Source organism: Pipistrellus kuhlii, unplaced genomic scaffold (assembly GCF_014108245.1).
Source record: "Pipistrellus kuhlii isolate mPipKuh1 unplaced genomic scaffold, mPipKuh1.p scaffold_m20_p_7, whole genome shotgun sequence".
NCBI classification, from domain to species: Eukaryota; Metazoa; Chordata; class Mammalia; order Chiroptera; family Vespertilionidae; genus Pipistrellus; species Pipistrellus kuhlii.
The window spans coordinates 71,600,740-71,625,059 of NW_023425573.1; the positions used below are offsets into that span (position 1 = coordinate 71,600,740).

General features: G+C 36.0%; 1 protein-coding gene across 3 annotated transcripts in view; it reads left to right on the forward strand.

The window, feature by feature from the left end:
- The window catches only part of DPP10 (dipeptidyl peptidase like 10), a 1,279,923-nt gene that overhangs the window by 1,124,886 nt on the left and 130,717 nt on the right, over positions 1-24,320 (forward strand). For all 3 annotated transcript variants that reach the window (XM_036421268.2, XM_036421267.2, XM_045575259.1), the window contains exons 6-7: positions 18,790-18,842; positions 18,967-19,048. In XM_036421268.2, the coding sequence (XP_036277161.1) occupies positions 18,790-18,842; positions 18,967-19,048 (135 nt within the window). The remainder of the gene's footprint in view (positions 1-18,789; positions 18,843-18,966; positions 19,049-24,320) is intronic.

Consider the following 24,320-nt stretch of genomic DNA (forward strand, 5'->3'; position numbering starts at 1 on the left):
AAATCTATGGGACAGAGCAAAAGCAGTTTTGAGAGGGAAGTTCATATCCCTACAAGCCTATTGCAAAAAAAACAAGAAAAAATGATAACAAATTTTCTAACTCTACAACTCAAAGAGTTAGAAAAAAAGCAACAAGAAAAGCCCAGTGTAAGCAGAAGGAAGGAAATAATAAAAATCAGAGCAGAGATAAATGACATAGAGACCAAAGAAACAATACATAAGATCAACAAAACCAAGAGCTGGTTCTTTGAAAGGATAAATAAGATTGATGAACCTCTAGCCAGGCTAACCAAGAAACAAAGAGAGAGGACTCAAATAAACAAAATCAGAAACAAAAGAGGTGAAATAACAGACCCCGCCGAAATACAAAGGATTGTTACAAAATACTACGAACAACTCTATTCCAAAAAACTGAACAACCTGGAGGAAATGGACATATGCCTAGAAAAATACAAACTTCCAAAACTCAATCAGGAAGAATCTAAAAATCTCAATAGACCAGTGACTTGGGAAGAAATTGAAACAGTCATCAAAAAGCTTCCAGCAAACAAAAGCCCAGGGCCAAATGGCTTCACAGGAGAGTTTTACCAAATATTCAAGGAAGAACTAAAACCTATCCTCCTCAGACTATTCAAAAAAAAAATTCAGAAGGAAGGAACACTTCCAAACTCCTTCTATGAAGCCAGCATCACCCTAATATCTAAACCAGATAAAGACAACTCAATGAAAGAGAATTATAGGCCAATATCCCTCATGAACATAGATGCCAAAATCCTCAACAAAATTCTAGCAAATTGGCTCCAGCAGAACATCAGAAAGATCATATACCATGACCAAATAGGAATTATTCCAGGAATGCAAGGATGGTACAATATCTGCAAATCAATAAATGTGATGCATCACATAAAGAGGTTGAAAGATAAAAATCATATAGTCATATCAATTGATGCAGAAACAGCATTTGATAAAATCCAACACCTTTTCCTGATAAAAACTTTCAACATGGTGGGAGTACAAGGATCATACCTCAACATAATAAAAGTTATATATGATAAGCCCACAGCCAACATCATACTCAATGGGCAAAAACTAAAACCATTCCCTCTAAGAACAGGAACAAGACAGGGCTGCCCACTCTCACCACTCCTGTTTGACATAGTACTGGAAGTACTAGCCATTGCAATTAGACAAGAATATGAAATAAAAGGCATCCAAATTGGAAAAGAAGAAGTAAAGTTATCGTTATTTGCAGATGACATGATATTGTACATAAAAACCCAAAAGACTCCATTAAAAAACTAATTGACTTAATAAATGAATTTGGCAATATAGTAGGATACAAAATTAATGCCAAGAAATCTATGGCATTTCTATACACCAACAGTGGACTTACAGAAACAGAGACTAAAAAAGCATTTCCATTTACCATCGCACCAAAAAAATTAAGATAACTAAGGAAGTAAAGGACCTATATGCGGAAAACTATACGACACTGAAAAAGAGATAGAGGAAGATGTAAACAGATGGAAGAACATACCATGCTCATGGATTGGTAGAATCAACATTGTCAAAATGTCCATACTTTCCAAAGCAATCTATAGGTTCAATGCACTCCCCAAAAAACTCTTCAAAAGTTCATTTGAAACAACAAAAGACCCAGTATTGGCACAGCAATCCTGAGAAAGAAGAGTCAAGTAGGAGAGATCTCAATACCAGATTTCAAGCTGTATTACAAAGCCACTGTTCTCAAAATAGTCTGGTACTGGCTGTTTAGACCATATAGATCAATGGAATAGAATCGAGAACCAGATATCAACCCAAATCACTATGCTCAATTAATATTTGACAAAGGAGGCATGAATATACAATGGAGTCAAGACAGTCTCTTCCATAAATGGTGCTGGGAAAATTGGACAGATACATGCAAAAGAATGAAACTAGAGCATCAATTACACCATACAGAAAAATAAACTCAAAATGGATACAGGACTTAAATATAAGACGGGAAATCATAAAAATACACCTGAGGTGCAGTCAATCCTTGGATGGCAGCTGCCTAGCCGCTTAGGGCCAGCCTGAGGTGCAGGTAACCAGAGGTGGCTGAGGCTTGCACTGCTGGCAATGGCAACAGTAGAGGTGTGATGGGGAGTAGCCTTCCCCTGATCAATAGGTTGCCTCCTGCTCCTGAGAGCTCCCAGACTGTGAGAGGGGGCAGGTCAGGCTGAGGGGACCCCCCACCCCGACCTCCAGTGTATGAATTTTCATGCCCTGGGCCTCTAGTCTTATCTAATAAAAAAGCAATGTGTAAATTGTTCATCACTCTAAGACACAATATGGCAGCTCTCATGTGACCAAATATGGCTGCCCCCATGTGGACACAAGATGGTTGCCACAAGATGGCCTGCAGGGGCAGCCAGTTGTGGGCAGTTAGGGGTGACCAGGCCAGTAGAGGAGGGCAGTTGGGGGTGACCAGGCCAGCAGAGGAGGACAATTGGAGGAGATCAGGACAACAAGAGAAGGCAGTTGGGGGTGACCAGGTCTGCAGGGGAGGCCAGTAGTGGGCGATCAGGCCAATAGTGATGGCAGTTAGGGGACCAGGCCAGCAGAGGAGTGCAGTTGGGGAAGACCAGGCCAGGAGGGGAGAGCAGTTGGGGAAGGACCAGGCCTGCAGAGGAGGGCAGTTAGGGCCAATTGGGGCCACCTGGGAGCAGTTAGGCATTGATCCGGCTAGCAGGGGAGTGGTTAGGAGGTGATCAGGCTGCCAGGCAGAAGCATTTAGGGGCAACCAGGCAGGCATGCAGGTGAGCGTTTCAGAGCCAGCAATCTTAGATTGTGAGGGGGATGTCTCACTGCTCATTTACATCCAATCCCAGTGGAGATCCTAGATTAGAGAAGGTGCAGGTTAGGCTGAGGGACACCCCCAGATATGCAGAAATTTCATTCACTGGGCCTCTAATTTGTAATAAATGCCTAAAAAATGATGTGAGAAATACCCCAGAATAAACAATACTACAAAATCTTACTCTCAGGCCGAAACTGGTTTGGCTCAGTGGCTAGAGCGTCAGTCTGCAGACTGAAAGGTCCCAGGTTCGATTCCAGTCAAGGGCATGTACCTTGGTTGCGGGCACATCCCCAGTAGTGGGTGTACAGGAGGCAGCTGGTCGATGTTTCTCTCTCATCAATGTTTCTAGCTCTCTATTCCTCTTTCTTCCTTTCTGTAAAAAATCAATAAAATATATTTTTTAAAAATTCTAACTCTCAGAGTGATAGAGGAGGAACATAAATTATGAGGTCTAGGACAAAATGAAAATGTGAGATCCCTTATCCAAGAAGCAGGAAGCAATGCTATTAAATATTATCAATTACTGATTACAAATTTTTTGATTCATTATCAGGTAAGATTTGAATCTCTGATTAATATCAGTAAAGATCTGGTTTAAGGACCTAATCTCATTATTTTTACCATTAGTTGTATATTTAGAAAATAAAACTAATGATGCTTATCCTGTATCTCCCAATTTTGTTAATCTTCCTACTAACACGTAGAGAAAGAATGGAAAATAAAGTTGGAGCAAGTGGAGACAGCTCTGCTGGGCAAGTGGATGCTTTGTTTCATAAAACCTGGAAGCATGTAGTAGGAAGTGAGAAAGGAGTCACAGCTGATATTTCTTTGCTGGCCCAACTCCCTTCTGTGTTAGCCACCTTCTTAGCTATGGCTGCTCTGTACTCCCAGCTGCCTTAATGATGCAGGGCCATGGAGGCCAAAATAGCATTGATATTCTCAGAACCAGCAACAGACCGGCCCTTCTCTTCTGATTCTAAAACTGATCAAACCCAGAGTCCAAGCCTGGGCTATTCCCTATAATACTACCAATCACATGTGACCATTTACATTTAAATTAATGTGTAAAAATTTGCATGTTTCGTCCCACAGTTGCACCAAACAGATTTTAAGTACTCTATAAGTCATGTGGGCTCACAGCCAGTGGATATTGACCGTGACCATTGTTGCATAAAGTTCTATTGACCATGCTGGTCTAAGCACTTAGAAATTCTTATTTTTAGCTTACAATAAGAATTGTAATCATGCTTTAAATATGCCAGTGACATACCCAAATCTCATTCCCATATTGGCGGTGTCCTTTCCCCTTAGCAGTTGCCACCAGGTAATTAGGGCTGTCTTGTGGATGAGACTCAGCGGTCGCAGCGTTCTAGCCTTTAACCCTTTTGACAAAGACATACTTACTTCCCTTTATCACAGCGTGTTTGCTAGAGTAGAATAATTACTGCAGTTCACCCAATCTGAGATATCATCAATTGAAAGATACACCATTATTTTGTGTTCCAAGAAGCAATTAAATGATGACATTCCATTTATTTCAGTGTCATCTCAATTTCAAAGTTGTTAAAATGTAGAAAAAAAATGCACATCTTAGATTTATAGAAAAAAATGGTAAAATTAAAAGCCATATCTCCATTTATTTGTAAAATCATACCTTGCAACACAGAATAAGACAACTTGAACACAGAAAATTATACTGGTGGTACCTAAATGGATTTATAAATTTCTTAAAATATCTCTCTATCCCTTTGTTCATCTTTTAAATCTAGCTTGAATCTTAGATGACAAATAACTCATAATTTTTTTTATTAAGGTATAATTTAAATCAAGAAAATGGTCCCTTTTTTTAGTGTGTTGGTCTGCAAATTTTAGCAAGTATATACAGACTTGAGACCACCACAACAATCAAGATATAGAATAGTGTCATAACACCAAATAATATACTCTGTCATCTTGAATTCATTCCTGCTATTATTATTATTATTATTATTATTATTATTGTCTAAAGTTTTACATATATCTCCTTTCCCTCCCCAACCAATCCCATACTGGTAAGCCTCCATTGCCCCAGTATCTGTGTCCATTGGTTATGCTAATATGCATACATACAAGTCCTTTGGTTATTGTCTTACCCCCTCATCCCCTGCCATTTGTCTCTGGATCTATTTTTGTTCATCAAATTATGTTGACCATTATATCCCACGTATGAGTGAGGTCATGTGATATTTATCTTTCTCCAACTGGCTTATTTCACTTAACATAATTCTCTCCAGTTCCATCTATGCTGTTGAAAATGGTAAAAGTTCCTTCTTATTTACAGCTGCATAATATTCCATTGTGTAGATGTGCCAAAGTTTTTTAATCCACTCATCTGCTGATGGGCACTTAGGTTGTTTCCAAATCTTAGCTATGGTAAATTGTGCTGCTATGAACATAAGGGTGCATATATCCTTTCTGATTGGTGTTTCTAGTTTCTTGGGATATATTCCTAGATGTAAAACCACTGGGTCAAATAGGAGTTCCATTTTTAACTTTTTTAGGAAACTCCATACTGTCTTCCACAGTGGCTGCACCAGTCTGCATTCCCACCAGCAGTGCTTGAGGGTTCCTTTTTCTCCATATCCTGGCCAGCACTTGTCCTTTGTTGATCTGTTGATGATAGCCATCTGACAGGTGTGAGATGGTACTTCATTGTTTTGATTTGCATCTCTCAGATAATTAGTGACTTTGAGCATGCTTTCATGTGACTCTCAGCTTTCTGTACTAGAATGTTCTTTTTTTGAAAAGTGTCTCCTTAGGTCCTTTGCCTATTTTTTTTTGATTGGATTGTTTATCTTCCTTTTGTAAAGCTGAGTTCTCTGTAAATTTTGGAGGTTAAACCTTTATCTGAAATAGCATTGGCAAATAAGTTCTCTCATGCAGTGGACTTTCTTATTGTTTTGGTGGTTTATTCTGCTGTGTAGAAGTTTTCTATTTTGTGCAGTCCCATTTATTTATTTTCTTCTTAGTTTTCTAGGAGCTGTGTCAGTAAAGATATTGCTATGACAAATGTCTGCTATTTTGCTGCCTATGGAGTCTTGTAGGATTTTTATGGTTTCTCATCTTACATTTAAGTCCTTTAGCCATTTTGAGATTGTTTTTGTGTATGGTGTAAGTTGGTGACACCAAATAATATACCTTGTTTTTATTTGCAGATGACATGATACTATACATAGAAAACCCCAAAGACTCAATCAAAAAACTACTAGACCTAATAAATGAATTCAGCAATGTAGCAGGATACAAAATTAACACCCAAAAATCTATCACCTTTTTATATATGTCTGACCAAATTTCCCAGCACCATTTATTGAAGAGAGACTGTCTTGACTCCATTGTGTGCTCATGCCTCCTTTGTCAAATATTAATTGAGCAAAATGGTTTGGGCTAATTTCTGGGTTCTCCATTCTGTTCCATTGGTCTATATGTCTGTTCTTGTGCCAGTACCAGGCAGTTTCGAGAACCATAGCTTGGTAATATAACTTGATATCAGGTATTGTGATCCCTCTAACTTTATTCTTTCTCAGGATAGCTATGGTTATTCAGGATCTTTTTTTAATTCCAGGTGAATTTTTGGAGTATTTGATCTATATCTTTGAAATATGCCATTGGTATTTTAATGGGGATTGCATTGAATCTGTAGATTGCTTTGGGTAGTATGGATATTTTAATGATGTTGATTCTACTAATCCATTAACATGGTATGTTCTTCCATTTGTTTATGTTTTCCTCTATCTCTTTTTGCAATGTCCTGTAGTTTTCTGAGTACAGGTCTTTTACCCCTTAGTTAATTTCTAGGTATCTTAATTTTTTTGGTGCAATGATAAATGGGACTTTTTTTTTTCATTTCTCTTTTTGTGAGTTCATTATTGGTATATAAAAAGGTGATAGATTTTTGGGTGTTAATTTTGTATCCTGCTACATTGCTGAATTCATTTATTAGGTCTAGTAGTTTTTTGATTGAGTCTTTGGGTTTTCTATGAATAGTATCATGTCATCTGCAAATAAAAACAGTTTTACTTATTTTCCAGTTTCGATGCCTTTTGCTTTTTCTTCTTGTCTGGGTGGGGCCAGTTAGGGGTGAGCAGGCCAGCAGGGAGGGCCAGTTGGGGGTAGCAGGCTGGCAGGAAAGCAGTTGGGGGTGAGCAAGATGGTTGGAAGAGCAGGTGGGGTCAGCAGGCCAGCAAGGGGGCAGTTGTGGGCAAGCAGGCTGGCAGAGAGGGTAGTTGGGGGTGATCAAACTGGCAGAGGATGCCAGTTGGAGGTGATTGGGCTGGCATGCAGAGAGGTTAGGGGCAATGAGGCAGGCAGGCAGGTGAGTGGTTAGGAGCCAGCAGTCCTGGATTGTTAGAGGCAGTTGGACATCCACAGAGTGGTCCCAGATTGTAGAGGATGCAGACTGGGATGAAGGATAGCACCCCCACCCCCATGCACAAATTCCATGCTCTAACCCACTAGTATCATATACATGGAATCATATAGAGTATGTAACCTTTTAAATCTTGTTTCTTTAACTTTAAATAATGCAACAAGCTTCACACATGCTGTTGTAAATATCAGCATTTTGTTTCTTTTTATTGCAGAATAGCATTTCATTGTATTGACAGACCACTATTTATTTAGCCATTTCCCAATTGAGGGACATTTCAGTGATTTCAGGTTCATGAGCTAAAAAACTAGACACAGGTTTTTGTATAAACATAGATTTACATTTCACTTTGAGAAATACTTAAGAGTGAGAATTCATGAATCATATGGCAAGTACACATCTAACCTTATAAACAAAAAACAAAAAACTATGAAACTATTTTCTGAAGTACCATTTGACAGTTGCTACTTATCATCACCATTTGTATTATTATTATTATTATTATTATTATTATGCCATTCTAATAGTATATAATAGCATTTTAATTTTCCTAGTGAAATTTTCCTTAACATGGATTCATTGCTTTAATTACCATCCATATATCTTTGGATAAATGCTTGGTAAAATACTTCCCCTTTTGGGTATGTAGTTGCCAGCTTTGTTTTTGTGGAGTTATGAATTTTTAAATTTATTTTGGACATAAACCCTTTATCACATATGATTTGCAAGTATTTTTCTTTAAAATAGTATGTGACTGACCATTTTATCTTAAAATAGGTGACTCAAAAATATTTATTTTGTTGATTTCAGAGAAGAAGGGAGAGGGAGAGAGAGAAACATGAATGATGAGAGAGAATCAATGATTGGCTGCATTCTGCACACCCCCTACTGCGGATTGAGCCACAATGAAGGCCTATGCCATAGTGGGAATTGAACCATGACCTTTTGGTTCACAGGTCAACATTCAACAACTGAGACACATTAGCTAGGTGAAACAGGTGGCAATTTTTTTTGAATATCAGACATTTTTAAGTTGGATGAAATTCAATTCAGTTTTTCATTTATTTATGATGCTTTTGGCTTCTTACCTAAGACATTTTTCCTAAGCAAAAGCAACAAAGATTTTATCTAGTATTGTTTTCTTGTAGACACTTTAGGTTTTATATTAAGAGCTCTGATTTACTTTTATTAAGATTACTGCATGCTGCAAAAGATAAAGTTTTATTGTTTTGCATGTGGCTATCCAATAATATTAATAGCATTTTATGCAAAGTTTGGTTATTCTTTCTGGCCATGGAATATCAATTAGAAATTCACATATATAGAGCCAATAAAAATCTGTTTTTAAAGAAATAACTCAATAGTTTTTTAAAGGTAACGTGGAAAACTGCCTGGTTATTTGGGGAATAGAGAAACAAATTGGGTATATACTTTGTACCTTAAACAAAAAATAATTGTAAGTGAATTGAAGAGATCCTGGATTTTTAACATATTAAAAATTATTTAAAGTTTATAATGTTATTACTGAAGCTTCCCCTTCGCATGCAACTAGCATCTGAAAGAGAAAATAATTAAAAAAATCATATACAAATTTAAAATTTCTTTATAAGGACACACAAAATAAAAGGCAAACATTAATTGGCTAAAATACTTGTATTCACGAAAACAAAGTTACAATTTTAAACATAAAAAGAACATTAAGAGATCAATAATAAAAATATAAATAACCCCATAGAAAACACACAGATAGACAAGTCACAAATGAAGAAATGCAAAGCAGTAAGAGCTTATGACAAGATATTCAAGCTGATTCATAAACTACAATCTGAATGATGAAGTGATTTTGTTTTTGCCATTCAAAACAACACAACAGGTAATATTATATATTTTTTGGCATTAAGGACAAAAAAGTTACTTGTGTAGAACACAGCAACGTGAATTGTTTTTAACCTGTCTGAAAATTTACTTGGTAATCTGAATCAATTAAATCTGTAAAATGTGCATATCTTTTGACTTACAAATTCTAATTCTGGAATATATCCTGATGATGTACATAAATATGCAATGAAAATAATTTCAGCATTTTATATAATATATGAAAAATATTATCAACCTAAATCGCTGTTAACATGTATATACTTACATAAATTATACATTCTTGAAAATTATATTTTCCCCAATATTTAAAATATTATTCAATAGAGGTGAGTCTTAATTATCTATGGGAAAATGGTGTTGTGAAAAGTGACTAAGATAAATCCATGCAAGTAATTTTATGTTTTGTAGAGGTTTTTTTTTCTTGCGTGATAGTAACAATTTTATTAAATAAACAAGTTGCAACTTAAATAAATTTGATTTTTTTCTGTCTCCGTTCTCTTGGTTTAGATTCATGTAACAATTAAATAATTTTCATATAATTTTCCCTCAGATTTTTATAGCAAAAAGATTGAAAATATTTTGCTTTTTCCATTTCCCTGATGAATAAATTATAAATTTTAAGTAACCTGCTTGAGATAACAAAGAAATATTTGATCCCATTGAAATGACAAAAGAACTGTTCCAGCTAAGTTACTGTTGAATGCGGGAACCCTTTCCTGAGGCACATGCATGGCACCATCAACAGGAACCTGTGCATTTCTGCATGTGGAGGCAGTAATGTTCATCCTTGCCATTCTAGTTCTAGCACCAAAGTTAAGGTTGAGCGTTCCTCTGTCACTCTGTCCTATTACAATATATTTATTTCTGCATTGATATGCCATAGGGAAAAGTTTGTATGCAGTTAGATTATGTTTTAATTTATTCCAGTGAAAATTGATAGCTGACATACATCACTGGTAGCGACAGATCTTTATGTGTTATTCAGGTATCAAACCAGATACTTCCAATGACGACACACAAGAAAGAGTTCACAATCAATTGGTATGAAAGTAGCTCATATTCAATAATGAATGCAAAAAGTCTGGTACATGAAAAATGTTTCACAGAGCGTGGCATTACCAATGAATTATTTCAGTCAGCAATATATTGTGGTGAAGGTTACATGTTATATATGGACTAGAGGCCTGGTACATGAAATTCGTGCAAGAATGGGCCTTCCTTCTCCCAGCTGCTGGCACCAGCTTCCTTCTAACACCCAGAATCCGGGCTTCTGTCACAGCCCTGGTTTCATCCGGAAAGTCCTCTGGAAGGATGTCTAGCCTAATTAGCATATTATGCTTTTATTATTTTAGATTATTATAGATTATTGAAAACCTGATGCTCTGGGCCCTCTTTGAAGTGAAATTCTACATTCTAGACATTACTGAATTCTAGGAACAACTTGAAGGGGGTTTGATTGTGGTGATTGTTAATTTATTTAACAAGGGATATAGCAGAAAATTATTCTGCTAGCTCAGAGATCTCCTGTTATATAATAACGTATGTTCTTGTGTTACCTGTTGTGAATGTGCAGGGCAGTTAGATTATACCTTGGACACAATAGTTCTACATGAAAAATGATGCCAAGGAAATATTTGGTGTTTGTCTGCTTCTGAGACTTGAATGCAGTATTTATTATTCAATTCAAAGTACACTATTTTATTTTCCCAAATGGGAAGCCTACAAGACCCAAATAAAGAGAGAAAAGGTAAAAGTATTACTTATGATATTCTATGTGGTGATGGCTGCAGGCTAACAGAAGAGTTAAATTGGTTTAGTGCCAGATAGTCTGTTGTTTTTTCTTCAGAGAGTTCATTTTTGTTTTATATAGATCTTAGAGCAAATAGAGCTGAATTTATGCAACACAAATTTTATTTTCTGTAGCAGCATTTATATTTAGTGCCCCCATCTTTAAGGTCAGCCATGACGGTACTAGGATGAAGAATCCTGGACAGTTCTGCCATGTGGAAGCACATTAAAACAGTGGTGACATATTTGGAATCTGTAAGACGTTGGTCCCAGTCTCTGTTTTACTAGTTGTGTATTCCGGACGAGTATCTTAGAATTTATGGTGAACATTAAGTGAGAACTCAAATGAAAGTAGATTAAAATATTGACAAGTATAAAGTGTACCTTTAATTCCCTCTCATTTTTATTTTCAGCCAATAATGTTCACAGTGTTCACCAAGCCCGTTTCATGCATTGAAAAACATTCCTGTAGAGCCAGAGCTTGTAATTTTGTGAATTGCACTTATCATATCAGAGTGTCCTACCTGACTATCTAGTTTTCAACAACATAGTAAAAGTTTTTTTTTTTAAATAACAGAACCACTGATTGCTCATCCTAAAAGGTACTTCATTATTCTAGAACAAGCCTGACATCCTCATAACACGTCCAAGAGAAAAAAAAAATGCCCTTTACTTCTGTTGTCTTTTCTCTCTCTGATGTTCTTTCATAAATGCTTTTTACTCAGAAACTTGCCTCCTCATAGGTTAGTTTTTCTAACTGTTTGAGTGCGTGGCAAAATATAAATCTACTTTTATTCTCTGGGCCATGAAAATACACGATATTTAAACCAACTTGGCAGTTTAACTGCAGTGCAGAAAAAGGTTTGGCACCCAGAGTGTAAACATCTGGTTCAAGAATAAATTACTAAAGTACCCTGTTCTTTTTTCTTGTAAGCATAACTCTTCTTGGCATGAATGTCCATAGATGTCTTAGGTAATAACCAATTTTCCAAGAAAAAAATTGTGGAAAACAGCTAAAGGAGAAGATTTACATTTTTTAATCTGATATATTAGGTCATCTTTCCAAAATGAAATCTCTTTTAACTGCGGTAATCATAATTAATTCACGCCTACTCCTGTCAATATATCTTTGGATGGTGGCTTAATAGGCCTTTCAGAAATGAATCTTTTGCAAAGCCATCGACATGCTTCCTGTCTGAGGTCCCTGAAGAGATATATATAGAGAGAAAGTCATGCTATGAGTTGTAACCAGATAGACGTGGGCTCAGATTGTAGCTCCATTTCCTACTCACACCTTCAGTGCTTCCAGAGCTCGTCACGTGAACTATGAATGATAGCATCTTCTTGAGGCTGCTTTAAACATCAAATGGTATATGTAAAGCACTCAGAAGAGTTAGGTATATAGCAAATGTTCATGTCAAGAATTGTTAGTTTTACGCAGAATAAACTTGTTTACTACATTGGCTGCATTTTCCTCAAACCTATTTATTAGTCCCCTCAATGCCTAAGTCAATTGTTAGATTCTTTATGATGCTAACTTGAAGCCAAAAAAGATGAATCGCTTCTCGGAAAGTCCTATATGTTTATAATCTGCAAGTCCTAATTTAACTCTGACCTTTCACAGAATGCCCATTGCTAATGGAATGTTTCTTAACCTTGCAACCCCAACTGCATCAAGAGCTGCTTGGGGACAGGGATCACATTTATTATGGCCTTTTCATTGGGCAAGGTACTTAACTTATGAGTTTGTGCATAATTAGTATCCCATAAATGTTTACAAACTGACAGACAACATATAAGAGTAAATAAAAATTATGAACTGATACTCCTTTATATGTTGTGCTATTTTAAAGATAATTTTTTATTATCACAATCTTTTTTAAAAAATAGCACTAGTGCAATGTTTGTATCAAAGTGGTTGCTTACTAAAGAGTTGATGAATGAAGCTAGTTTTTTTTTACACAACATGAATTCCACCATTTGAGATAACATCTATACTTTTCTTATTCAAGTTCTGGCAGGCCTATAATATGCCTGTTTTTTTGTTTATTTTTGTTTTGTTTTTTATTTCTTCTAGTAATAGCTCAAGATATGTTTATGTTATTTCATTATTTGAAGATTCTGGATTTTCAAAATTTCCCAGTTTCCAGTAGGTATTTGTAACCTCAAAAATCAATGCTCACTGTACATCCTCTGTCATCCACATGTGCAGGGCAGCGGCCATGTGAGGTGCATGGTGCACACTTCCTCAGCTGAGATGAACTTCATTTTCTTATTTCCCCTTTCATACTGTGAAATGGCTTTTACATGGCCTTATTAGTACTATGTTTTTCATGTGCTGATGCTTCTTGTTGATGGCTTTTCTATTTAAAATATCCCCCAAACATAGTTGAAATGTTGTTCAGTGTTCCTAGTTACAAGAAGACTGTATGTGTTTATAAATAAAGCACCTCTATTAGATAAGCATCGCTCAGGCATGAGTCAGAATGCTACTGGCCATGAGTTCAATGCTAATGAATTAACAATATTAAATATTAGATATGGTGTCTTCAGAAAGAAACTTATATAAAATAAGATTATATGTTGATTGGTTGATGAAACTGTTATAACCAAAGGCTCATAGCAACCTAACCCTGTATTTCTCTTAGGAGCAATGATTCAGTCTTTGCTAATTCAATGTGTACAATGACTTATAGAACATAACTACAACAAAGAATATGAATTGATTGTACCATTCTTAGTAATTAACATTTAGTAATCAACCTCATTTTGGGGACCCCAGAGTAATGTAGAGGTGATGTGGATCAGGTTGCATTGCAGGATCTTATGATACTTTCTGTACCTCCCAATAAATACCCTTTGGCATTATGCTATGGGATGATTGAACATTTCAAGGACAGCTTCTAAAAGTAAGCTTTGATCAATATTTTGCATATCATATCTCAGTTTTGCCCCAGGCCCATTACCTCAGCAATTAACTATTCAAACTCTGTAACAATCAGTGGAATATCACTTGCAAAGATGAAATGAATATGTGATTTTTGACTGTGAAATGTCCATGTCCCCAAGGATCTCATCAGGTGCTCGGTTTGGCTCTTGTTATGTAGCAGCCAAACTTTAGAGGAAAAAGACTGTCTCTAACATTAGTGACTCCACTTTTATCCACTCATCTTGAATCAAGACTTATCTAGTCAATGTCCTAGAACCATGGTTAAGAGAAAACGAGGAATGTTGACAAAAAGAATACCAACTCACAACATACACAAAAATAAACTCAAAATGGATAAAGACTTAAACTTAAGATGGGAAACCATAAAAATCTTAGAAGAAGCCAAAGGCACCAAAATAGCAGATATATGTCATAGCAATATCTTTACCAATATAGCTCCTAGGACAAAGGAACCTAAGGAGAAAATAAACAAATGGGACTACATCAAAATAAAAAGCTTTTGCACAGCAAAATAAATAATCAACAAAACAACAAGAAAGCCCACTGCATGGGAGAACATATTTGCCAATGTTTATCTCTCACAAGGGTTTAATCTCCAAAATCTTCAGGGAACATATATAACTTAACATATGGAAGGTAAACAATCCAATCAAAAAATAGGCAAAGGACCTAAATAGACATTTTTCAAAAGAGGATATACAGAAGGCCAAGAGACATATGAAAACATGCTAGAAGTCACTAATTATCTGAAAGATGCAAATCAATACAACAATGGGGTACCATCTCACACCTGTCAGAATGTCTATCATCAACAAATCAACAAATGACAAGTGTTGGGAAGATGTGGAGAAAAAGAAACCCTTGTGCACTTCTGGTGGGAATGCAGACTGGTGCAGCCACTGGAGAACAGTATGGAGTTTCCTCAAAAAACTAGAAATTAAACTCCCATTTGACTCAGTGATTCCACTTTTAGGAATATGTCCCAAAAAACAGAAACACAATCAGAAAGAATATATGTACCCCTATGTTCATAGTAGCACAATTTACAATAGCTAAGTTTTGGAAACAGCCTAAGTGCCCATCTGCAGATGAGTGGATTAGAAAACTGTGGTACATCTACACAATGAAATACTACACTGCGGTAAAAAAGAGGAGATTCTTACCATTTGCAACAGCATGGATGGAACTGGAGAGCATTATGCTGAGTGAAATAAGCAAGTCAAAGATAAATATCACATGATCTCACTCACATGTGGAATAGATGAACAACATAAACTGATGAACAAAAATAGATACAAAGACAAAGAAGCATTGAACAGACCATCTAACCTCATAAGGAAGGCAGGGGAGGGTGTGTGTGGGGGTAAGAGATCAACCAAAGGTCTTGTAAGCATGCATATAAGCATAACAAATGGACACAGACACTGGGGGGTGAGGGCATGTGCTGGGGGGAGCTCAACTGGAAAAAAAGGAGACATATGTATTGTATGACAATAAAATATTGATATGTTAAAAAAGGAAGTGCTATCCTAAGAAGGATATAAAAAGATACAAATTAACACAAAGTGAATTTAGACCAGTGCACCTTAATACAGATGATCACTAAAGCTGAATCCAGTTCTCATTGGAAAAGCCCCTTTTAAAATTGCTGCAACATTAAGCAAACAAACAAAGAGAAACCTCTATCTCTAACCCTGTTGAAGATTCCTCCTACCCCACTTATTATATTCTGATGTGGGCATTGGAGACTATTTTAAGTATGAAAGTTACAAAAAGAAGAAGTATTTGAGATCTGCTGGGACTACACACACACACACACACACACACACACACACACACACACACCACCAAGGGCAGGAAAGCTCTAAACTAGGAGGAAAGGACTGGATTCTAAGTATCTGTAGATGGCAAACTGAGGCTTTGTAGGACACCTTCAGATGAGCCTGAAACCCTGCACCTTACTGCTTCAATCTGTTAAGGGTTTAGGGGCAAGTCAAGGAAAACTTCTCTATTGTGGTCTTCCACCTCTACACGCCAGCTGTGAGGAACAGATGCTGTGTCAGGCTAAGAATTACAGGACAGGAAGTGGATTTCCATATCCCCCTCTCCAAATCACATTACTTAGAGAGCATTTAAATCCTTTGGATCCATTCATTGAGAAGAGCTATCTACTTCTATGATAAACATCACAGAAAGAGACCAGATTCAATGGTTATATCCAGTTTTGCTTCAGTCATTGTTTTGGCCTGCTTTGCCTAAAAAACAATGCACATAATTTTTTTTCCCTCTGGGGATGGATGTGAGCCTAGAATTCAGGTATAGTCCCAGATGATTTACAGATAGGATGAATGGTTTACATTTACTCATAATGTCATGTACACATGTGTCTGCTTTGAAGGTCAAGTGCTCACTTGGCAGTGTGCTTTGGCAACAGAACTTTCTGAGATTTAGAAAAAATGTGGTCACATTTCTCACCTGTCAGCCATAGTAGCAAATTCAAGGCTCAAAATATGTATTCATTAGGGAATTGTATAGAATATGATGTAAATGTCAAAATAGACACCAGGAAAAATCATTTTTATGTCTACAACTCTATAATGAAAGCAATCTCAAAGTTCAGATGTTTCAAAAGGAAGAAAACTTCACTGTAAAACACAGTATTACAACAAATAGGGAAGGATTGTTATTACACTACAGAGAGAACACTAGTATTGCTTTTCCAAATATATGGAAATCCTGTTTAATTGGATATATTTAAGCACTGAGAACAAATAACACATTGACTTCAAGAAAATTTTAATTGGCAGTATTATACAATTTGTACAATGTACATCCACTATAGAAATAAAATAAGCTTTGTATAATTGCATGCTAAAAGTTTAAGTTCTGTAAGACCTGAAAATAATAATATAAGTTAATATAGCTAGAGAAACATTTTCTTCACCAGAACTAAATAGTTTATAGAATAATAATTTTCACTGAAATACAACACATTCATCATCTCTTTCCTTAACCTATATATATATATATATATATTTTTTTTTTTGCATTTTGCCTCATTTACTCAGTAGTTCACTATTTCATCATCTCTAATGACAAAGAACCAAATGTAAAAATATCCTTGCATTATCCACTCTGGTCCATTTTGGGGATTTGATGTCACCCCATCATAGATTTTGTAATCCTTGGGAAGATGGCCTTTAAAAAGAAACAAGGTTCTTTATAAGATGGTACTAACATCTCTTGATGATCACATACTTTCAAACAACTATTTAATATATTATCTTCAACAATTACTATGAAGGGGTTGGGGAGGTGTCACATTTTGTTTCCAACAATAAACACTTCAAGCTATATGAGATTTTCCCCATCAGAACCATTACTCAACAAATATTGCTGCATGTTGCATGCAGACATGACTCTGTATTAGTAATACACAACTGGACCTGACAGCATTTTGGGGAAAAGAAGACACATACTTAAAGAGTTATAAAGTGTACACTATAGGGTGAGAGTGTCCTGAGAGTCAGAATAATCTGTGAGAGACATGGAATAGGAGGAGGAAAAATTTCCACCTGAGTTAGGATAGGATGGCCTAGAAAGAAAAAGTTGAGACTATGCAAGGGGAATTTGTCTAATGCAGTGGAAATATAGACTAGATGGAGGGAAGTAGTGGATTACAAGGGTAGAAAAACAGGTAGACTCCAAATAACCAAAAGCCTTAAACATAGGAAAAACAGTGTGAACTTTATTTTATAGATGATGAGGAATCACTAAATATTTTTAATAAGATAGAATTATTATTATTATTATTATTGTTATTATTATTACATATTAAAGGAAGGTTTATTCCCCAGTAATGAGTGGAACTCATTACGGAGGTAGAGAAATCAAAATTAAAGGAGGGGGGAGAGGAGAAAAGACCCAACCTGGCTGCCTCTACAGACAGAAATGGAGAGAAGCAATACGTGGAGGAGTTCAATGTCTTGGGGATGTCTCCGCAACAATACTGGTAATGTCATGACTCTGCCCACCAGTTGTGGGGGAGGGAGGATTTCACATATCAGTCTTTTTGATATATTAAAAAAAAATGAGAGTCCCAGTAAGTTCAGGGCCTGCAGATCCATCTTCTGTAGCTACTTCCAGCTGAGAGGGGGCATCAGTAGGGGCGTCTACCCAGAGTCTCAAGAGTTCTGATGCTAGGTTCTCTTCCACCTTTTGGTTGGTGAAAGCCTGCATTCTGTTCTGCAAAAGACTGGTGACACAGTGCATGATAAAGGGGATAAAGAGAAAAAGAAAGCAATCCAGTTGAGTCACTTGGGAGGTAAAGGCTGGTCCTGAGGTTGCCATAGCATCACTTGTCTGGTTTTGCTGCTTTTCTGGGCCTGGAGCTGAAATAAAACCTGGGAGGTAAGATTCTTGGGGATGTAAAAAGTTGGGGCTCCTTGGTGTAGCCCGGATTCTGGTCTGAACCATGGGCATAAGGTCCGGCGAGGAGCTGCAAACTTCTAAAGAGAGAGTTTAGTTAGTATTTAAGGAAGCCAGTGCTCCTCTGGATCTTACCTGATGAATGTGGGTGGTAGGGTATGTGCAGTTTCCAGGAGATGCCAGAGATTATGTGTGTCATCAAGGTCTCAGCCACAAACTCAGCAGTTTCCTTGACAAGATAGAATTCTGATCACAATTATACTAAGTAGAGAGTAGACTGAATAAAAATGCAACTGATGGTTGGATAAATGTTAGAAGGCTACTGCAGTAAGGCTCAAAGAAGGTAATGAGCCCCAGAACTGCAATAGTTCACATTTTGATTTCTCTCTAAAACCAATACTTGGCTACCATGGAATTTAATAACAACACATATACACATTAAGATAGAGTCTTTATTTTGAGCTATAGTCAATAACACTTTTCTTTTAATTTCAGATTTTTCATTATTCGTATACTGCTTCATATGTGATTTACAACATACACACTAGGTAAGTTCTTTGATTTTTCTGGTTTTCATGAGAAACTGTCCAAATAATGTAGATGTCAGTTTGTTCATGTAAATAATGTAGATATCAGTTTGTTCATGTAAAAAAATATCTACCTTTTTTCAAGGGAAGTTTGGGAGTTAAACCCTCCAGAAGTAGAGGACTCCGTGTTGCAGTACGCAGCCTGGGGTGTGCAAGGGCAGCAGCTGGTAAGCACAGGCGCTGGGATGCACAAGTGTCATCAGCCGCGGCTCTAGGGCAGTGGTCAGCAAACTGCGGCTCACGAGCCACATGCGGCTCTTTGGCCCCTTGAGTTTTTAACAAAGGCCAGCTTAGGAGTACCCTAATTAAGTTAATAACAATGTACTTACCTATTTAGTTTAAGTTTTAAAAAAATTGGTTCTCGAAAGAAATTTCAATCATTATGCTGTTGATATTTGACTCTGTTGACTAATGAGTTTGCTCACCACTGCCCTAGGGTAATGTGTACAGACCCACTTTCTTGTAAAAACTGCCATTATATATGGTCTCTATTTCCCTTTATTTTTTGTACCTCATGCTCTAATTTAAGAATATATCAAATAGTACTAGCATTCTATTATCATTTAAAGAGTCTATAAAGAATTGATAGTTCTCAATTTATTATCATAGCATTACTAGTTTGTAATGGTCGAGTTCTTTGACATTTCCATTATATAATGTTGTCAATGAGTACTTTTTCAGGGTAAAATTTAAAGACAGAAGTCTGCACTTGATAGTGTTCTCTTAAGACAGGATTTTTAAATTATATTTTGGAATGATCACAAATTGACAAGAGAAATTATTGATGTATAAAACAGTTTGAACAACACTATATCTGTATGTTTGTCTCATGGTGCCCATTTAAAGACTTCAAGAGAATGCTGCTCATAAAGTGTTATGCTTGCTTATGTGACATGTGTGTGCTCAAATGTATCATTTATTGCTACTTGATTTATAAATTATATGTGGTTTATGCTTCTACCAGCAAAAGTGAAAGAGTTTCCCTTATTCCATATGCTCACCAATGCCTATTTATTTCAGGCTATCTTATTATCTATATACGTATATATATAAAAAAAAACTAAGTGGCCATTATGACTGATTGATTGGAACGATTGAAACGAGTGGATCAGTCACTATGACACGCACTGACCATCAGGGGCAGACTTCCAATACAGGAGCTGCCCCTTGGTGGTCAGTGTGCTCCTACACCCAACCTTCCATAGCCAGCCAACCTCCTGCAGTCCTTGCCCCTGGCCAGCCCCTCTTCCTTCCCCCAGGCCAGGAGGCTCTGGTTAGCCCAGCCCCAGCAGGACTGGGTGAGATGGCCCTGATTGACCCTGATTGCTGGCCAGGCCTAGGGACTCCACCAGTGCATGAATTCATGCACTGGGCCTCTAGTGTATTAATAATGACAGTAGTGTATCTTTCATTCCAAGTTTTATACTATCTATATTATTAAAATCTTATACAAGCTACACTATGAATATGTTTAAGTATGGTGTTACTTTTGTGTGTGTATAAAGATTTTAAAAACTGTATTCTATTATAGGTTTAAGATTAAGCTTTACCTTTGTTTTTTAGTATGTTTTAGTAATTTACACAATTCTAAAAACCCATCTCACCAAATTTTTAGTTTTTAGTACAATATTTTATAACATTTAAAATATTATTTTAATATTTGCATCTTTTGTATTTTTTTCTGTCCTAATGTTATTTATAAGATTTATTTCTCTGTTTTCCATTATCAAATTTGGTTGATATTGGTAAATTTTACATTTACCTTTTCAAGAAGCCAAATTTTAACTTTATTTGATCCTTTCTTTTACAGTGTTAAGGTTTGATTTTTCTTTTCTAATATAAACACTGAAAACTCTAGAATTTTCTATAAATTTGACAGCAATATTTTAATGGTATTTAATTTGAAAAAATGTTTATACTTTATTATATCTTCTAATTTTAGGTAGATATTTAGTTTGATGGCTGCTTTTTTCATTCAATATTATTTTATAGTAGTTTCAGATATACAGCAAAGTGGCTAGACAATCACATACTTTACAAAGTGTTCCCCTGGTATTTCCAGTACCACCTGGCATGGTACATACTGTATTTTTTATGTTATATTTTACATTATCGTTACTATTCTGTAACTACCCATCTATACTTCTCAATATCTTCCCCTTTTTCACTGAGTCTGCTAAAACCCTCTCCTTAGACTACCTTGAATCTGTTATCTGTACCTATGAAACTATTTTTGTTTTGTTTCTTCATATCTTTTGTTCTTTAGATTCCATATAGAGTATAAGTGAAATCACATGGGACTTGACTTTCACTGACTGACTTATTTTACTAGCATAACACCCTCTAGGTCCATCCATGCTTTCTCAAATGATAAGATTTCATTCCTATTTTAAAAAATATATATTTTATTTATTTTTTTATAGAGAGGAAGAGAGAGGGATAGAGAGCTAGAAACATCAATGAGAGAGAAACATCGACTAGCTGCCTCCTGCACACCCCCCAACTGGGGATGTGCCCGCAACCAATGTACATGCCCTTGACCGGAATTGAACTTGGGACCTTTCAGTCCGCAGATCAACGCTCTATCCACTGAGCCAAACCAGTTTCGGCAGATTTCATTCTTTTTTATGGCCAAGTAATAATCAGCCATATATATGTACCACCACATTTTCATTCACTCATCTATTGATGAACACTTGTGTTGCTTTCAAATTTTGGCTATTGGAAATAATGCTGCAATGAGCATAGTGGTACACATATTCTTTCAAACTAATAGTTTGAGTTTCTTTGATCATAAGGAAGTTTCATTTTTAATTTTTGAAGTAAACTCCGTACTTTTTTTTCCATAGTGGCTGCACAATCTGCGTTTTCATTAATAGTATACAAGGGCTCCCTTCTGAGATAAGTGCTGTGGGGAAAGGGAAGGGGGAAGAGAATGGCACAGGCATGGTCCCTGCAGGGAGAGCATGCTGGGACCTTAATTTTCAGGGGTTGTAAAGGCTGGGCATTTAGGATAGTTCTTAGGGGTGGATCAATAGAATATTCATCAGCTTTATGCTGATGTACCAAAATAAGATTTATTCTTTTAATTTATCTGTCCTTGGGTGTGGTTGATACAAATGGCACATGATTGAATTCCTGTTACCTGTCTCCCTGAGTAGAGTGATTTAAGCTATTTATTCTCTGGTTGGAGAAAATAAATGCAAACCATTTACTCTTAAGTATCTTTGGTTTAGGGAAGATAGGATTTACTAGGTGGCCAAAAACTGCTATTTAACTATAGGTTTCAGTTTCTCTATTTTTCTTTTCTTGGAATTTCCCTAACTTCTTATTATTCTATAACAAAAGCATGAATCAATATATTTATGGACACAAAATTTCAGAACCCAGAAAGCTACAGATAAATTATGTTTGTGTCACTAAGGAGTCTTTAGGGTATTCTTTGAAACTTTGATTTGTTTTAAATTACTCTCTTACTCTCCAACTCTGAAAGGAATCTACAACAATGTCAAAATAATAGTTTGATATTCTCAAAGAATTAATAAATCATCAATTTATTTAATTATTCCTACATTATTGATTTCTTACTCATTGATATATTTGATAAAGAAATCATAAAATATACTGGAAGTTTATAAAAATCATTTTCCAAGTGATTGGATTCATTCCTTACTAACTGTTGACCTTGATAATATTATTCAATCTCTAATACCTTAGTTTCATTATCTTTAAAATGGTGACAATAGCAGTACTTTATTGATAGTGCTAGTTTGTTTTTTAGTGCCTAAATATAAAGCACTTGGAAAAGTATCTGGCATATGGTATGTTAGTGGTGTTGATTTTTATTATTACTAGAGGCCCAGTGCATGACCTTCGTGCACTGGCCAGGAGGTCCCTCAACCTGGCCTGCACCCTCTTGAAGTCCAGGATCCCTTGGGGGAGATCCACCTGCTGCATAGGTGGGAGAGGCTTCCACCATTGCTGCTGCACTCACCAGCCCTGAGCCCAGCTTCTGACTGAGGACTGGTGCTCCCCGTGTGGGAGCGCACTGACCACTAGGGGGCAGCTCCTGCATTGAGCGTCTGCTCTCTGTTGGTCAGTGCACATCATAGCAATCAATCATTCCACTGTTTGGTGGATTTGCATATTAGGGTTTTATTATATAAGATATAAATATATATTTTAAGAAATTTTATCACTTTAATATTTTCTTCGTCAGAAATTTTAGTTTCATTAATTTGGTAAAAAATGAATACAAACAAACAAACAAAAAACCTAACTAAGCCTCAGTTTTTTTGAAATAGTTTTAGATAAAATCCATATTTATCAAGGCTATCTATTGTGTACATGTAAAAATAAAAATCAATAGAAATTAAGCATGTATCTTTACAAATGGCTAATGGTCTATTTTCTATAAATATGAAAAGCTTTGTCAATATTTGAAGCCATTAGAAGGGTTATCAATATGATTTTATTAGAGGTGAGTCTTTGCAACACTATTTTAATTAGTTTTGCATTAAACATAATTAGAGAGTCCTGCAGTGTTTATGAAACAAGAAAAAATAATTTCTCATCCTTAATTTCAGTTTCTAACTTTATTAGCTGCAAAAGAAATTTCTGGCTGTAGACAAGCCAGGTAAGAGATTGACATGATTTATGGAAAAGACTGTCTGAGTTAGAACTGGAAGGATGGAGAATGTTTCAGTAGCACTTGAAGGCAATTTGCATGTGATGCTTTGTGGAAGAAAAACTGACACAATCCAACATGTCTTACTTAGAAAAGGTAGTGAGTGGACAGTGTTAGATATAGTGAAAGTTTTATAAAAAGAAAGGTGGGTCCTACCTAACACAGAAAATAGAGTATAGTCATTTAATTGAAAAGGTTTCTGTTTAAGAGGGAATATTATTTTTCTTTTCAAAAATAACTTGGTCTTATAAAAGTTAAAACTGATCATTGTATAACAATTTGAAAATTCATATAGTGATATTAATTAATTTAAATTCATGTATAAAAATACTTATTCATAATTCTACCATATTAATTAAAAGTCAGATTTAAAAGTGTTATTTACAATAGCTAAGGCTTGGAAACAGCCCAAGTGACCATCAGTAGGTACATGAATAAAAAAGCTGTGGGACACTTACACAGCTATAAATATGAGGAATCTCTATGCAGCTATAAAAAAAGAGGAATCTCTTACCCTTTGGGACAGTATAGATGAAACTGGAGACTATTATGATAAGTGAAATAAGCTAATCTAAGAAAGACAAGTACTACATGATTTCACTTTTTTTTTTATTGTGGAATATAATGAACAAAATGAATTGACCAACAAAATAAGACCAAAAGCATTAACACATGTACACAGGCAATATGGTGCTGAAGATCTGGGAGTTGGGCAAGGGTAGGAATGAAGGGGATAAAGGGAAAAGGAAATA